The sequence below is a fragment of the Cuculus canorus genome, chromosome 2 (assembly GCF_017976375.1).
Source record: "Cuculus canorus isolate bCucCan1 chromosome 2, bCucCan1.pri, whole genome shotgun sequence".
NCBI lineage: Eukaryota > Metazoa > Chordata > Aves > Cuculiformes > Cuculidae > Cuculus > Cuculus canorus.
The window spans coordinates 41997297-42015866 of record NC_071402.1 but is presented as its reverse complement, the minus strand read 5'-3'; the positions used below and the strand labels follow the sequence as shown (position 1 = coordinate 42015866).

The 18570-nt window shown below is 35.4% G+C and overlaps 1 protein-coding gene across 1 annotated transcript; it reads left to right on the top strand.

Annotated features, from left to right (window-relative positions):
* Window positions 1–2418: 2418 nt before the first annotated feature.
* LOC104067678 (RP1 axonemal microtubule associated) lies at window positions 2419–17188 on the top strand. Its single transcript, XM_054060179.1, has 4 exons — window positions 2419–2533; window positions 4933–5583; window positions 6901–7072; window positions 9899–17188. The coding sequence occupies exons 2-4, from the start codon at window positions 4945–4947 to the stop codon at window positions 15514–15516; spliced, it is 6429 nt and encodes a 2142-aa protein (XP_053916154.1). The 5' UTR covers window positions 2419–2533; window positions 4933–4944; the 3' UTR covers window positions 15517–17188.
* Window positions 17189–18570: the final 1382 nt, after the last annotated feature.

The window sequence follows — 18570 nt, the reverse complement described above, 5'->3', positions numbered from 1 at the left end:
CAAGCAGGAGTTATCAGACTACAAGTGGCATTCCATCTAAGCATCCAGGCAGAACTCTTTAAAAAGCAAGGCTCTGGTTTGCATTTTTTTTCCTCCTCAGAGGCATACTTTTTCATTTTTTTCCCCCTCATTTTGCTTCTCCAGCTGTTGGTTATCAAATCTATGTCGGGGAATTTAATGAATAAAAGTCTGTGGGGATTTAGTTGATAAGAAGTTCATGTATATCAAACACTAAAATGCTGTTGTAATGCAACAGCTCAAAACCTTATCAGTAGTAACATATTAATAGTGGCACATTTTTTGGAAGGCTTTACTGGAAAGGATGTAAACAGACTGGGCACACAGAAGGGAACTTGACCCAGGCCCCTGCCTCTAATGTGATAATTTCCTTTTTAGCTTGATAGCAGTTTCCTAGTTCCATGCCTTACTAAGCAATCCATTTTTTAAAAAAAGCAGAAGTATAAGAATTTAAAGGGACTTGGAAATATAAGGCACATTATCAGCATTTTCTTGGGGCCTGAGGTCAACAGTAAGAGTTTAACTGGTGTAGCAACCGCCCATTTTAAAAAGTGACTCACACTTGAAAGATAAAAATACTCACGTGCTTACTGCTGTTCCATATGGCTCTGACTTAAACGAAGAATGTCATTGAAGCGTCTTAGGACTGCCAGGCTTAAATTTTCTGGACTAATTCATTTTCACCAATTTGTCTTTGTGAATGATTTCTATAAAAAGAACAACAGTTCTCCAAATATAAAGGCTAAATGCTAATCACATAATTTGAGCAGTTCCGTGGATTTCAGTCAAGTTGCTCACATGAATGGATGAGAATCATTTTTATGTGAATATAGATTATTACACGATAGTGATAATTTTTGTGACTTGTTAACTGTAAGTCTGAATTAAGCATAATTCTTATTGATGATATTTTTACCATAAAATTGATGATTTCTTCTATCTTTTCAGAATATATTGGATATTTGTAGTACAGGAAGGATTGCAGTGGAGCTTTTCAGTTATGTATGTCTGGACAAAAGTTTTGCAAACCTTTTGAAGAAAGGCTTTAGAGAATTAAGGGGCATTCACACCATCAAATTCTAACACTTGTTTATCATCTTCACCAGGTCCCGTAAGTATTATCTCTTGGATTTCAACTTCTAGTGGTACATGGAAGCTACTGATGGATTAGCTGGTTATTGAAAGTGGCTTTGCATGCACTGGAAAGCTAATGAGGTAGCACAGATATTTTAAATTGTGTACTTAAAAGAAAACCAACTCTGTAAAAATTCCTGTATAGGTGATTGAGTTGTAAGATATCAGAATAACACATAGAATTTGCACTTGTTCATCTTCTGAACAAGTGTAAACAACAGAATACAGACTGGAGTATCTAGCTAAAATAGATTAAGAAAGTAAATATTTATATTAACATAATATGTAAGAAAGTGATGCTTATAGCAAAGTTTCTGTGCAAGATTACCATTTAAAGTCTGTAGCAACACATCTTATGAAAATGGAACTGAAGCAGTATTTTAAAAATTCTAGAAACCTTTTATTCTCTACTAAAGAAAACAGTTAAAACCTCATAATGGCATGCAGTAGTAGTCTCTACTGAGCAGTGTTTTTGTTGCTGTTCTACGTAGCTAGTTTAGAGAGCTTTCTGTAATCCCGATTAAGCAAAGAAGATCCAAATCAGATTATGCATCTGGTGGCAATTAGTAGTAGTTACCATCCTGGGACATCGTACTTCCCCTGGAAAAAGAAAAAAAAAGCATTCTGTAGCATAATTAAGTTATGGTTAGATGTAATCATCCGGTCTCTTCATAAAATATATTCATACACATTTATAATTATTGCATTGCCCTTTTCCCAAAACGTTGAAATTATGAAAAATGTCATTTAGACTCTCATGTTTTATTGATTATTGTGAAAGAAACTATTTTCACTGTGATATCTGAATAGATAAAACATGGGAGAATCTTTAGCACAAAGAGGATCATCTTGACCAAATGATTGAACAAAACCTGGGATTAATGCCAGAGATTGTTAATAAATAGTCTCAGAAGGTGAGAAGCAGAAGCTCCATTTTAACATATTTAAAATTTATATCACTAAAGAACTTAGTTTGGAGAACAGCCTTACACTGATAAGAGAATAGATGACCTATGTTCCCCATCTGCGTTTTTATTTTATTTGGTTCTGTGAGTCTCTTGAGTAATCTAAGTAAACAGAAAATTACATATAAGAAATATTTAAAAGGTAAATAAATAGAATTTAAAAACAGTATAAGAGGACTTGCTGAATGAGATGTTAGACACTCTGCTCTGGACGCTGTCTGCCTGAGGTGAACCTGGTCTGGTGATTATCATTAGATGAGATTAAGCAAATGGATTATGATGTTTTTTCTAAGTGAGCGCACTTGGAATAAGACTAGGGATGTTCATTTCATATGGCATAAACAATCACATGGACAATTTATAAACCTCTGAAAACAAGCTAACTACTCTTTTATTTACATAGGACGTCACTACCGGTGAGTATGATAATATATGCTATACCTACTAGATGTATAGCATTAGATATATTCTTTTATATTTAGAACAAATTGTTCCACTTAGTGTCCTGAGAAAATTTAGCAGATTTGTCTATAAACTTTGAATGAGTGGTTTTGTTTATGAGAATGCAGGCAAAGGGATTAAATTCTGAATTCTGTTTGATTTTCTTGCAGAATAAAATTCTTAACATTGTAATTGCCAAAATGTCCTAATTCACATTCTGAATCGTATAATATCAGCTATTAGTTAATTCCAGAGTAAAATAATTGAAGTGTGAAGATCAACACTATGTGTAAAATGAAATTATTCTATTGGAGTGTGATCACTTGTAGTGTGAAATAGTAACTTTTATAATATGTAGAGTTGTCAAAATGTTTGCTATATGTAAGATGCAGTTGTAAAACTATTTGGAAGGTGCATAAGCAATTTTCACTATTGAAAATAATACTTGAAAGCGTTCATACATAGTCTTCTATGCAGCCATCAGTTCTCTGCTAAAATGATACTTTATCATTAATTTTACTTTTTTGCTACAGAAAACTTTTGCTTAATTACTTTTGCAAATTCAAGTTATTTCATATTTATAATGAAAGTTGTTTTTTTTCTTTATATGTGTATTATCTCTTTGCTTTGGATTTTGTTGCTTCCACAGTGTCATGATTCAGTCTAGTAATTATCTTTATATAAAACATATTTTAGTTCTCTTCCAAATATCGATGCTTACGTAACTGAATATTTACACAAGTACAAATACAAGAACAGCTTCTGAGAGGCTAATTGAAAAGTGATTCTTATCAGTAGTCTTATGAGAAATTCCACCTATTTTCTCTTGTAAGAGTGGATAATCATACAGTTAGATAAAATTCCACTCCATTTTCGTAAAGAGTGAGAAGTCATAGTACAGAGTGGCTGAGGAGCTACGTCTGTTCATTTCTGTCTCTGGCCATTATCGACGATGACTTAACAGTTTTCTCCCCTTCCCCAAATATCGTTTGACTTTGTTTGAACCTTGACTGTCTTGAAAAATAACAATGTTTTCTTATCAATTTCAGAACTGGTGTATACAGTAAAAAATGTCAAAATATGGTTTTCCATAGCTTTATTAAGAAAAATACATAGTAGCCAGAAGAGATTGCTCCATTAGTCAATATGGCATCTAAATCAAGGTGACATTGTCAAAGAATTTAATCTGTATTATTTTGATGACTAGCATTCCCTGAGAGTGCTATACAGCTTTTCAATAAAACTCTACTAAAACTGCTTCCTTGAGACTGATTAGTTGACTAGACATTTCTACCCTGTGTTCCGGTCAAAGCAAGACAATCATTAAGATGAAGTGATTGCCTTAATTTAAGAGGTTATCATTACAGTATCTGTATGTAGATTGGATTCACATGGAAATACTGTAGTGAGAGTGCTCCATTTTCAAGCACAAATAGTATCTATACAGTTGCCAGAAATAACCTGTTGTTTGAAAGACTGTTATTTAAGTGTTCTGGATTAAAGGCCCCTTCTACTGAAGAATACCTGACATTTTTGTGTCTTTATAAACGATTTAAAGACTTTTCTGTCACTAAAAAAAGTCTTATTTGATCAGTAGCTTTCCTCTCAGTATAAATGTAAATATTGCAGAGGTTTACGTATCATGAAATATGAAACTTATAACAGTAAAAGAAATGATCTGTTAATTTATGATGTAACAACTCTAAAACATGTTTTGGGCCTTATTCTAGTATAGTATACAGTGCAGTAAATCAGGAGCACTTTCTCTGACTCCAGTGGATTTACTTTGGTATAAAACTAGTATATAAGATCAGAACCAATTGTATTGCCTTTCAGTTTTGTTGTTTTGTACTCACTATTGTTCATGCCTAGGCACAAATTGCTTCTTCCTCATAAGGTTTTTGCTAATATCTTAAATATGAAATGTTGTCATTAGCCTCACCCTCAAGAAAAAGAACATCTACTTATGGACTGACAAAGTACCTTCTTCTAAGGAAAGGTAACAAAATTATATGAGATTTGAAATTGGAGAGTTTTGCGAATGTTTGCAAGTAGAGCAACTAAACTGACTAAATCCGACAGTACTGAAAGCCCAGAGAGGTGGTCGAGTCACCTTCCCTGGAGGTGTTTAAGGAACAGGTTGATGAAGTGCTTAGGTACGTGGTTTAAAGGAGTGTTAGGAATAGTTGGACTCGATGATCCAGTGGGTCCTTTCCAACCTGGTGATTCTATGATTCTATTTAAATCAAATACTCTTTGGCACAACTTTCTCCTGTTGGTTTCTCAAAAATTCTATTTCTGCACCTTTCAAAAGTAAGATTGTACTATTAGTAATGATAAGAAAAGTTTTAGAACCGTCTCCTCTTTCTTCCAGATTGCTCTCAAAATGAGTGAAACTCCTTCAACTAGTAACTCAGTGAATCAACCAAACTCCTCTGAGAGTGAACAGAGTTTATCCACACGACATATCAATGTTACTGAACCTGTTGTGGCAAAACGGATCTGTTTCTATAAAAGTGGAGATCCTCAGTTTAATGGGATCAAAATGGTCATTAATAACCGGTCTTACAAAACATTTGATGCCTTGCTGGATAGTTTATCCAAACGGGTCCCATTACCTTTTGGAGTAAGGAATATTAGTACACCAAAAGGAAGACACAGCATCAACAATTTGGAGGATCTTGAAGATGGAAAATCTTATATTTGCTCTCATCAGAGGAAAATGAAGCCCATCAACCTGGAACAGGCTAGCAAAAAGCCACTGCCCTGGCAGATCAGTAGGCCTGTCAGTGCCCGTCGTCGAGCTGTGCAATTAGCAAGGGAGAATGAAGATGGATTTGGCCATCGAGAAGCCAAAATAACAACTCCCAAAAAGATGCTTGTTTTCAAAAATGGGGATGTAAGACTCAGGCGCACCATAGTTCTGGGAAAGAAAAATACACAGACCTTTGAGGCCTTCCTGGATTATATGAGTGAATTAATGCAATATCCAGTTGTGAAATTATATACCACTGATGGCAGAAAGGTGAGACTGAAGATGAGTACTGACAATTTTTCTATGATTGCTTCTAGATTATTTTTAATTAAAATGTGATTTAATCAATTATAAGCTTGACACACTGGCCTTAGCTGTTTCCTTTCTATGCCTTTTCTCCTTCAGAAAGCCTACTATCTTGTTAGAAATACACTGGAATTTTGCCATCAGAGAGAAACAATTGAGGATACTTTATTTTAAATCATCATGAAAAACTACTTTTCTTTTTCTTACTCAGGCGTCTTTCAGGCATGCTCTCAATTTGATACATTTACTCAATTACACAGAAACTTCCTCTAGTCTTAATGTTGTTTATCTGTGGTTTTTAAGGTTTTAAAAATGCAGTAAGAATCATCTACTAACCACAGATATTTTATCATTACAGAAATGCAGAGTGGTTTGCCATTACTGACTAAGAACTATGACACCTTTTTGTCTATTACAGTTTTCAAACTCTGGACCTCTAAATCCAGACGATGCAGTGCTAATAATCCTGGTTTTCATCTCATGTGCTGTTTTATATATCATCTCACCTAATATTTTATCTGTGTGTTGCTTAACCTCGGGAAAGCACCCATGATTATACCTAACAGGCATCTAGAAAGAGAATTCAATGCAGAGTTCCAAGAGTTTAAGGAAAAACTTTTTTACCCTCCATATGGTGAAATCCTCTAATAGTTTGGGAAACTGTCCATACTACCTATGGAAGTGCAGCTTGTAAGCCTTATCTTGCAATATATTCTGGAATATAAATTCAAACCTGTTAGACAAGATTCTGAACACCTTGATCCAGTCAGATCTGCTTTGAGCAGGGGGTTAGACTCCATGACCTCCACAGAAGTCTTCCCCAATGTACACTGTTCTGTGATTCTGTCTTATTCCTCTGTGGCAGTACAGGCCAAGTACTTGCGGTGTATTCTGAATTTCCCCTTCCTTCCTCCAAGTATGTTCATGCGCATGCTTACCTCCAAGTGCTTATTCTTATTTCATGGCTATGAACAGTCACTGTGAAACGATAAAACAAAATTGCATATGCAAACACTTAAATTATAAGGAAATTTTGATCTGGGTCCAAGTTGCTTCTTGAAGTATTTTTCTAATATGTAACCAGACATACCCTCACTGAGATAGGAATTGCCTTATAGGAATTGAAAAATTAATTCAGTGCTATGATACATATTTAATAGCCTGCTGCAAACTAATGTAGAGACTAAGAAGTGAAGATATTAAGGCATGAAAGAGATAAGTCTCTTACATTATTTTTGTCGTTACTAAGGCAGAGAATTTAATGTTGCTTTTTTTTTCCAGGTTCCTAATCTTCAGGCCCTGATATTGTGTTCTGGAGCTGTAGTCGCAGCTGGGAGAGAGCCTTTTAAACCAAGCAATTATAACTCTCTTGGGTACTCACAGCCTGCTAAATTGCTTGGAATTGCAAATCGTGTGTACCCAAAAGCAAATGCCAAGTCAGAAAGTGAAAATAGTAAGTTCTTTGAATTAATTTGTATTTTATTAATCGCTTTATCTCTCTCAGCATAAGACATAAACCATGACAATCTTACTGATCAAGAATATTCAAAAAGGCAAGTTGAGACTATTTATATCTGCTCTGACTCCTATACAAGAATAAGAAATATCAAAGTGTTAATGTTCATTTTAAAATGCAAGTTTCTATGAAGTACACAGCTAGCATGCATATTTTCTTTCAAACAGGCTTATTTAGAACATGGATGTAAATCTATGAGTGTATTTTATTATAATGCACCTAGCTAACATTGTTACTAATTTTTTTTGGTGTCACAGTTACTAATGGCAATGGTAAAAGATAAACCACAGTCTACTTCAGGCTCTTAACTGACTGAATTTCTTTAGCAAAAAAATTGTGGAGGTTTCAGATCTCTCCTTAGGAAGTGGATGTTTGACACATTATTGTCATGACTTCCACTTTTCCCCATGTCCCATGCCCCACATAACGAGGAAAAATACAGCACACATCCACTCACGAATTCATCACGTTTTTCAGGCTGCTTTTGTCTAAACAGAGTATCCTTTCCTATGGACTCATAGCTGTGAAATATGTTTTTTGGGTAAGTTTGGGAAAAGATAAACAAATAGGTGTTTTCCCTTTGATTACTCATGGAGTTATGCCACTGACAAGGTCATTAAGAATGTGAAGTGACCAGTGGATCATCAAGAACATAAGGAGATGTTGGAGAGAAGCCAGACTAGATGCATAGTCTGAGGTTGAGTTGAACAAAATGCTGCAGTACCAGAGCTTTACGTTATGTGGGAATTCTCAGCACTAGAACATCCTGTAGGGCAGGGATTCTGTCTAGGAGGAATCACGTTTGATTCAGACGCAGCTTGTACTCTTGCTAAAGCTGCATGCTGTACTGGAAAGTCCAGGGAACACTACAATTGTTTCTGTGCTGACGCTATTCATGGTAATCTTTGCTATGTTGTAGAGCACATTGATACATAAAACGCTCCATTTCCACTTGCTTGAAGGCGTTTCTTTCACATCCCTTGCAGTTTATTATGTTCCCACCAAACTATTCATTATACTTTTTCTTGACCCTCATGTTCTTTGACTTGCACAGTTTGAGAGCTATTTGCAAAGCATATCTAATGAGTCAAGAGAGAATGAATAGGAACATTTTGAGAACGAAGGTTCTGCAGAAACAAAAAATCCCAACCAAATTTTTTTCCGAGCCATAAATTGAGCCTTGCAATGGTAGAAAATGTGAGTAGCTGAAAATCTGATAAACTCTCTCTTCCAATCCTTGGTTAATAACAGTTATGGAAAGAGAGATTAAAAACAACCTTCTTTTTGTCTTTAACCTGAGAAAATCAAAAGTATCCTGTGTAGGAGATATCACTAATAATATGAGAGCCTGAAAAATCAGATTTCAGGCACTTTGTTCCAGTTCCTTTTCCTGAGATAAAGAAAGTGAGATTTTTACTTTGGGAAACATAAAGTATGGTCTGTGTTAGAGGAGTTAGTACACTTCTATTTCTGATTCAGTTTATGGTAAAGCATATGCTTGGAAAACTTGTAAGTCACTGTGCTTGAAATTATAGACGTGTATCTATAATAGTATGTTAACTGTGGAAGTCTTTACATGTGAGTGTTTGAGACTCACTTTAATGTTTAAATTCAAGAGATGTAGATAAGTTGCACGTGTTAGATGTGTTAAAACACCTTTCTGCAAGTGAAACTTTTCTATTAAATTGTGGTTCCTATAAACTTCGGTATCAGTAGCTGTTGTGGATGCTTTTAAGTGGATGTACGTGTACTATTTCCCTTGTACAGCAAAACTTTGTTTTTCTCTCATGTTCTTTGATCTCTCACCTCTTTATTAATGACCTGCTAGAGGGCGATGAGATATATTTTTTTTAAAGTCAAGTTATTACAGAGTAATCAAAACATATTTTGGGAATATTTAATGTGTATGCAAACACATGTTGAGCCATACTCAAAATTCATTGAATTCTGGAAGATTTCTCATTGGCTTTACAGAGTTCTGTGCCATCATCTACAGTACTGTAACACAAAATGTATCTCACAATGTCATTATTTAAATTCAGCTTTTATAAGATATTTAAGTTCTTCACGTTTACTTCTATATAAAAGAACAGTCCAGGAGATTGGATCTGAACCCTTTAGTCATGTGTCAGTGATGTTAGTGACAGTAATTACTCATATGCTGTCGATTGTTGGATTAAGGCCAGAGAGATATGTGTTCACCTTGACTGAGACATGTTAGCACTAACTAACTGTAAGAACTACCAGGAAATGAGATTTTATGAAATGTTATGGCACGTAGAAGAAGTAAAGTTGGTAGCTTGAAGCCCAAGGAAACAAGGGCTTGTGAATGCCTGCAAAGGTTCAAGGCAGCTTCACCTCTCAACTAAGTGTTAAATTAGAGCTTTTAGTACTTTTTTGGGCTTTGGAGTTCAAATAAGACTACAGCCCTGACGTTAGAAAGAACCTACTGCAAAATAAAATCAAGCGGAAAAGTAGTGAAATGTTTGATTCTTTATTAAAAAACGGTTATATTTCTCTCTCTTACAAATTCTTAAAAGTAATAGCAAGATTAGCCATGTTTTTCTCTTGTCTTTTTAATACTCTGGTAAAATAAACACACTTCATTATCTTCTTCTGCACTAATTTTTCTTGTTTCTTCTTTTCTTTTCTTTTGTGGCCTATCTGCTGTCTCACCATCTGTCTGGATCCTTGTGTATGATATTCTTCTGCTCTACTTTCCGCCTACCGAATGGATTTGGGTTCTTTCAATGTAATTGGCAGCGAGAGCTGAAATGGGCTCTAGCTCAAGATCCCAGCTGTTCTCAGTTTCTTCTAATAAAGGGTCCAACAATGATAACAACTCAAACGATAACAACTCGGATTCTTCCTATGTTCCTGACAGTCATAGTGGTATAGGAGGAAATCAGTCAGTTACTGGTGAAGACTTATCTGTGGCACAGTATGAAGATGACATTGAAAAATCTGTCCACCTTAATCAAGATGGCAGTATCACAGTGGAAATGAAAGTTCGACTGAAAATTAAAGAGGAAGAAAGCATTAAATGGACAACTACTGTAAGTCGTGCTGGCCTTTCTGATTGCAGAAATACCGTCATTTGCAATTCTGCAACATGTGCAGAAGACTGCTTATCTAATGTAAACATATCAGAACATAGAAAGCCAAAAGATGCTCCATTTTTGGAGAGCGACAATAAAGAAGGGGAAGACTCATTACAGCAATTCAATGCAAAAATGTCAGATGAAAAATCAGAGTCTGAGTTAAACACTGATGGTTGTGATATCTATAAGAAAAACAGTTCTGCGGATCTAGATACAAGAACTGTACCTGAAGATAATATCAGGCCTCACTTCTATAGGCCTCCCACACCTGGGCCAAGACGTGTTAGACAAAAGAAAGCAGTAGTTGAAAGTGTCACCTTGGTATCTGAGAAAGAGGTTCAGGAGAAGACAATAGGACAGTTTTCCTACAGTGAAGAAATAGAGAATGGAGAGAATAAATCAGAGTATTGCATGGTAGCTCATTCAAGCAGGAAAAAATCAAGTGTCAGTAATTCAAAGTTTAGTGACGTAGGTGACAATGATCTGTTAAAGCTTTCTTCAGAGAATATAGAAGAAGAAATGCTTGTTAAAGTAAGCCACAAAAGTAATGATTTAATAGAAACCACAAATAAGAAGATATTAGAAGTGCCTAATGAGGATGATTTGGTACAGAATATGTTAGAGAAATCAGTTGTGGAACAAGGGACTTATAATAGTTTAGTATCGACTTGCAAAGCTAAAATCAGTGGTTTCATGCCATCATCAAAAATTTACCAGGCAGCTAGGCCAGGTTCAGCAGACCGCATCCATGAGTCATGTGATATTAAACAAATAAAAAGATCACTGAGTTCTTTCATAATGTATTCAGAATTATGTCAGGCAAAAGAAGAAACAAAATGCAAAGCTGCTGATTTATTACCTGATTCTCAAGATTCAGTGCATTCAGCCAGTCCCAAACAGAGTCGGATGAAGGCGACAGTACCTCCATGTAGTAAATCTCCTACTGAGGAGATACATCCTACTGTTACTGAAAGTGAGAATCAAGTCAGTGTTAGGACTGAATCTGTGACAACACATCTTATTGATGACAGCCAGTCTGTATCTTCCATCACCAAAAAGAGGAAGAAGAGGAGAAAACAGTCTAAGTTTCTTGAGCAAGGTACATATGACAAACAAAAAGATAAAGAAATTTCAGGGATAATTAAAGATGAAGGAATATGTGACATGAGTAAACCCACACAGGATTCCACAATAGAGGCTATGGACAATTATTCTGAAATGTCTCAGAAAACAGAAATGGAAAACAATGATGAGTCTATAAATTCAGACAAAAACGTATGTCCTCAAAATGAATTCTATCACCAGAATTCATTAGAACAAAATGGATTATCATTTAATAAAAAACCACAAAGTAATAATAAAAAGTTGGCCAAGGTAAAATTGAAGTCAGGCAAAAAAATTAGTATCGTTTCGTCTGCAAAGAGTGAAGATGGTCTAATGACAGCTGACTTGAACAATGAATCTGAACACAGCCAGAATATACCGAGTACCGAGAAAAAAGGTACACATCTCACAACCTATTCTTTTGAACAGACCCCTAACTCATCAGTGATTTCAAAGCCATTGTCAGAAGTGCCAAAGAACCTTAACTTTGAAAATGAAACTGAAAAGAATAGTTTGAAAAATTTGTCTTCAAAGAAAGAGAAAAAACAAAAAGAGATGAAGAAAAATCTAAGTAAACGTGTAAATAAGTTAAGTATGTCAGAGAGGACCATTACAGTAGAGGCCCTAAAACAGGAGGATTTTCAAAAGGAGGTTGATGAACATTCACTTGAAAACTATGTCCAAAGTTGGCTGAAAAACTTGTCACCAAATTCTGTCTTACCCCCTATAAATAAAAAAGAAGGAAATGTAGAGAATAGCAAAGTCTGTAATTTTCCTACTGAAAATTTTGATGCTTCTATGGATAAGGAAACAAGATGCATCACAAGTAAAGTGCATGTGACTGGAAAAAATAATCTTGTTGAACATAATCTAACCAAAAAAACATTAAAGCCTATTTGTGCATTGGGAACGTTAGAAGAATCAGCCAAGGATTCAGGTGAAAACCAAACTGACTCTTTGATTCATACTAATGCAACTATAGTAGAAGAAACCAAATATTCACTGAAGTCAGAATTTCATCATGATGGTAAGCTACACTTGTTTCATGAAACACATGACAACGATAAAAAGAAGTCAGAAGTTGACATTCATGATACCAGTCTATGTCAAAGAAAAAAATCTGAAGTTGCTGTTCAAGTTGATTGTGCAATTGTCAATGAGAAAATGAGAATCGATGTTCAGAATAACTGCATGTCTAGCGTGTTGCTGCATGAACTGCAGTCGACTTTACATGGTCTCCAGAAAGATCATAGTGGATGTATAGGAAAACCTTGCAGTGTTTCAGAGCTTTCTCCTTCAGCGTTCGCTTCTTCCTCCAGTGTCCTCCTGGCTTGGCTACTTGTACTAAATATGAGAGAGAGTTTGATTGGGACAATCAAAGATGATATGCAAAAAACTACCTGTAGCTGTTCTGAAATATTCACACAGTTACAATTTCTGAAACAAACTACAGTCATAGAAAAAGTTGATGAACTGACGGCTGCCTTTTCACATTTTCAACAATCAAGAGAAAATAACTTATTAAAATTTGAGAGGGAACAAAAAAAGCAGGACTCCACACATTGCCATGAGAATATGTTCATACCTGAAATTAATAATGAAATTAATAATGAAATTCAAATTCATCATTTGCATGAAAATGAAAAATCAGTTGAGCCTTGTATTCCAAAGGACAGTGTAAATGCTGAAGAAGCTCCAAAATTGACTGGTGAATTAGAAAGCTGTTTTGATATACAGAAAGATATTTATAGCGAAACAGAGGCTTTAGACCTGAGTGCTCCCAAAACACAGCTGGATGATCAACATGCCAATACTAATTCAAACACCTGTGGTCTTGCATCAGCTGTAGAGCCACCTGAAAGAAACCAAGACATGCCTGATAGCCTATATAAAAAATCTCAAGATAAAAACACTGATTCATTCACTAATGAAGAGTCAGAAACTTCAGTAGAACCTAACTCGACAGTTCATAGTGTAACTTCCAATTATAAAAATCACATTTTAGATGAGGATATTTCTGAGTTAGAAGGTGAAAAAGGTATTATACCTGTCACTGCTGATAAAAGTGAAGATGAGACTGTTGATCCACAGTCAACAGATAGTGACGAAAAAACAAACAGCCAACATAAACTAGCTGCTGAAATCTCTGTAGAACATAATAATGAGGATTATTCTATACAGGAAGACAAGGAAGGTGCAGAAACTTGTGAGGAAACCTCTGAGAGGTTATCTACAGTCTCTCCATTATCATTTTGTTATGAATCAAAGCAAATTACAGAATGTGATATGAGTGAAGGAGAACAGAAACTGCAAGTAGAAGAACTACAGAATAAAATGTGTTCAGACACTTCTCAAATTAAAAAACACTTAAAAAGTCCAGCTACTTCAGACTGGTCAGATTACAGACCAGACAGTGAAGAGAGTGATCATAACTTTAGAGCATCCAGTGATTTGACCAATGAAAGTGGGGAGGAAGCAGTACTTGAAAAACATTATAATACTGGCTATGTAAAAAGAACTATTGAACGACTTTATGGAAAGACAGAAGCTTCATTTAAGCCTGACTTTCACAAAGGATTTCCTTATATGTCAAAAGTATTTCAAAGGGATACTGAAGAATTCTGCTCTGCAGTGGCAGAAAAAAGCATTAATTTTTGTCAAGAACCTAGGTCTTGTTCTGCAGAGAAATTGTCACATTTTTCACTACCATCACAAGAATTTCCAGTAAACAAAAACAGAGATAACACTACATTGAGAAGAGAGAATACTTCTTTGCCACAACCTACTCTTAACAGAAAAGAATCAAGTTATACTAATGACTCTTCAGGAGAATCTCCAAAGCAACATTGTCAACCTAGTGTACGAGCTAATGAAGATGAAGGAATATTGATAGATAAAGGCAAATGGCTACTCAAAGAAAATCATTTGATAAGAAGATCGCCACCTGAACAGACTGGAATGTATGGTAATCTGGATACAACATCAACAGACACAGTCCTTGATACTAACAGTGATGATGTTCCATACTCGCACTTTGGTTATCTGAATCAGTACCCAGCCCTCAATGAAATATCTTCGTCAGAACTTGAAGACATGGCTAAACCATCTGAAAATGTTTGCAACTACTTCAATATACCTCATAATAGTGATTCAGATCCCTTTCAGGATGACCTAAATTCAAAAAGCAAACCTAGTCACAATGGTAAGATTGCTTCTCTTCCTGCAGCAAACAAAGAAAAGATCAAACAATCAGTCGTGGGAGGTTCTACTTCGACACATCTTTCCACACAGACTGATACCAATTTTCTGGCCTTTACATCTGTAGAACTTAGATTGCCTGATAACAAGGTGCATCCAGTGGAAGAGCCTTTAAATGATGAACCCATACGATCTCAGCCAACTGATGCTAGTAATGCTAACAGAAGTGCTCTTCAGGAAGAAGATTCTCTGGATAAACTCCATGCCATATGTGGCCAACATTGTCCGATACTGATGGTGACAGTAACACCAATTAATGAGGAACAGAGAGGATATGCTTACCAAAAGGCATCTGATATTGAGAACCAGCTGGGTCCATGCTTGTTGGCCAAAAAGAGTGAATATTTAGAATGGTCAGGCAAAGATTTAATAACAGACAAAAATAATCATGTGACTCTGAAGAATAACTGTATCAATAAGATTGCCAATAATATTTTTAATAGGTTTTATGCTAATAACACCTTAGATTTTATTAGTAACTTTGGAATACTTGCATCTTCAACTCTGAAAGTCACAAGCAGTTTAAGGAGATTTCGTGTTACAGAGGATATGAGTCTAAAACCTGTGGAAGCCAGCAATTGTCAAAATAATTTATCCAAACACATATCCAGTGATCTTGTGATAGGCACTAACAGTAAGCTACCCAGTGGAAAGCCAAAAATATGCCAGACCCTAATAAACCTAATTTATATTGAAGAAAAATTTTCTCCTATTTTGGCAGATAGAGCAGGAATCTCTCATCATGAAACATTTCTGAAGTGTGACACTTCTTTAAATAACATTGAACATCATACCTCTGAAGATCTGAAAAACAAAAATGCCTTTTCTACAACAGAAGAAGAAGAGAAAGAGGAAGAAGAAGTTTACTTTTGTACAGTGGACAATGGAAAAATTAAAGATGAGAAAGACTTGAAATAGAGATCTTGAAGTTTCTATAGCATTAGGTTAGTGAGCATTTTAAGAAAAAAATAAATCACAAAATAAACTACTGAATGCCACAACCAATAAAGCTTCCAATGTGGATACAGCCCAGTGCTAGACAAAAATAAATCACAATTGTATATCTTTGCTGAAGTAGAGATGACGTAGTTTTTGTACGGGAAACAACATAGGAAGAAATTTGTTCTAAACCAGTGATTTCTTGGTTAAAAATACCCACTTTTTTCGCTATAACATTATCTGTTCAGAGATATTAAGTTATATAACAAACACCTCATTTGTAGAGAAACAACTACTGCTTGTTAGAATAGAGAACTGAAATTTGAAATACTTGCCCAAGTTCTAACATAAGATTCCTGTATTTAATGACGTTTGAGAGAGTGTTTGAGAATTGTCTTTAAGTAGAAATGTTTTTTTCCAGGACAAAATCAACTGATAAGCTTAATCTGAAGTGAAAAGTAGGAAAGAGTATTTAGATGCTGTAATACAATTAAAAGCAGTAATCAGAAGTCATGTTAATTTCATATAGGTTAATATTGTGAAATTACAGTTTTTAAAGGCCAACTTTAGAATATTTATATGAGTAGAGAGATCTTTTACCCTGTATATATGATCATCCAGACCTCAAAAGAATTTTTGCCTCTTTTATGCCAGAGGCTACTAGAAAAGGAGCATACTTGTTGCTGGGATGCCACAGGAACTGAGAGACTGCGTGTCAATGGACTTCCCAATTACCCTTGCCATATTCCCTTCTGAGGCAGCACTACTTACTCTTAAAACTGTTCTACATATACTATATATTTTAGTCGTGTGTTCTTTAACTTCTGTATTTTAAAGGTGGTGTATGTCTTTTTTTATTATTTTTTTTTCCTAAATGTTGTATTATGAGAATCCAAGGTGTATGTGATATGCTTCAGGATCTTTCAGTCTGTTACTAGAATTATTTTGGATACCTGTTTACAATATTTTTCAATATTATGTGTGTGTAGTAAACACTTATATATGGTTTACAATTTTCAGTAAATTATTTTAAATTTTAAATTTGAAAATATTTAATGTATATTGTGATTAGGCAGAGTATTTCAATTTTTTTTTTGTTAGATTTTAGTCCCTAGCACTGCATAGTACCCTGCTTCAATTTCAGTGAAATCAGAGATATATCTAAAGAAAGAAGGTGCTATTTTCAGTTAGAGAACGAGAATTTGGACATTCTGTTCTCTTGGAGGCTCAGTCTAGACTAGCTGGCAAATACATGTTGCAATAAGCCCTGGGTCACAATCTTTTGGTTATCCGGATTGGGGACTTAATTAAAGGCTGACACAAATCCCTTTTGGTCCAGAGGCTTTGGTAGTCTCCCCGTGGGACAGGAAGCACGTGGAGGGGAAGTAGAAGTTGGATCTGGAGCTAAAAGGCTTTGCAGTACGGGTGGGAAGCCTGGAAGCACTCAATTCTTCTTAGGAGTCTAGTGGCGTATATATTTCCCCATAAATACTTGATATGTTTCTTTGTTTGAAGCAGTGTATTCTATATAATAAACTACCATTACCACACTAAATCAAAATATATTGTCTAATGTATTTTGTACCAAAGAGCTGTGTGCTGTTTCCTGTGCTGACCTTGTTTCTGATGTTCTTGTCTCCATCTCCGCATTGTTTAACTCCTGACTGAAGTTAAACTGAAGAGTTTCAATGAAGAGTCTCAATGATATTTTTCATCCTTTTACTTGTCCATACAGAAATAAAACCTATGTCTGGAAAATGAAGCTCAAAATTACTAGAATCCAAATGAATACCCTTTAGTATTCTGAGTACCAAGCTTCTATGTGCAAATAATCTGCATGTTAGATAAGGCAAATTAACAGCCACATATACGTCTCCATCACTTGCAGCCTTTCTGCTGCATTTGCAGTACTTTAACTTTTTCAGGTCAAAGTTCAAGAACCTTTAATCAAATACTTATTATAAGGTTACTGAGCAAACTAAGCGCTCAAAAGGTGAGATGAGGTACTACCTGAGGTTACAATTAGCAGACACTGCAGCAAGTGGTGACATGATTGTTATATTAATTGAAAGGCTTGTTTCTAATTTCAGCATATTAGCTGAAAATGAAGAAATAGAATGGTCAGAAAGGGACAAGTCTCCCCGGCCAGTTCTCTGCAGACCACTGTCCACAGGAAAACTATTCACAAGGAGAGCTAAGGTTAAGCTTATGGTTAGGGCTAGTAGAGTACTCTCCCCAAGTAGAATTGTCACCACAGGGAGTTGGCCTTGTAAATTTGTCCTGAGGACAGCTGGCCATGGAGATTTGACTTTGACTGTAATACGGTCACCTCAGAGCAGGACAAATGGTTGACAGTGAGGTGTGCCACACTGTTTTAGGGTTTATATTTCCATTAATGGTTCAGAGCAGATCTAGAATATTAAGTTGCTGGGATAGGCAAACAAAGTGAAATTGCTTTCATTAAGTAAGACTGGAGAAGGCTGAAAAGAGAACCTCACAAAAGTGGTGACTAGAGCAATGTACTGACAGGCAGAAACTGCTTATCACAATACTGGAAACTATTAATTGAGAATAGTTACAGCTCTAAGAGACTGAAAATAATGTATTTGAGAAGAAGCCATTGCACAGAGTGATCTGTAGTAATCCCTACTATTTCTAGTGTGATAAATGAAAAGCTGGATGACATGGTGCATATCTAAAAGTTTATATAACATAAAAACTAATGAGAAATGATTGATTTCTCAGGAGTTTTAGGTTCAATTTGAGTGCATAGAAGAAATACTTCGGTACAATTTTTTGGTTTTCATTTCTGAAATGCTTGAAGCTTATATCTCTTTGCTTCTAAGGATTTCAGAAGAAAGCAAGACCATTTAATTGTTTGATTTATCGCTATTAAACAAGTTACTTGACTTTATAGCACTGATGTTATGGAATATTGTTAGTATAATTACCATGTTAATCCACTGTAAGATTTAGAGGGACTATTTAATGCAATTTTCTTACCTTTACCAACTAAATTAAGACAAGAGGTTG

Bases quoted from the DNA above. Each gene is read 5' to 3' on its own strand.
- LOC104067678 (XM_054060179.1), top strand. From the start codon at position 4,945: ATGAGTGAAACTCCTTCAACTAGTAACTCAGTGAATCAACCAAACTCC. The intron at 5,584-6,900 runs GTGAGACTGAAG...TTTTTTTTCCAG, and splicing joins ATACCACTGATGGCAGAAAG to GTTCCTAATCTTCAGGCCCT. The intron at 7,073-9,898 runs GTAAGTTCTTTG...TGTAATTGGCAG, and splicing joins CAAGTCAGAAAGTGAAAATA to CGAGAGCTGAAATGGGCTCT.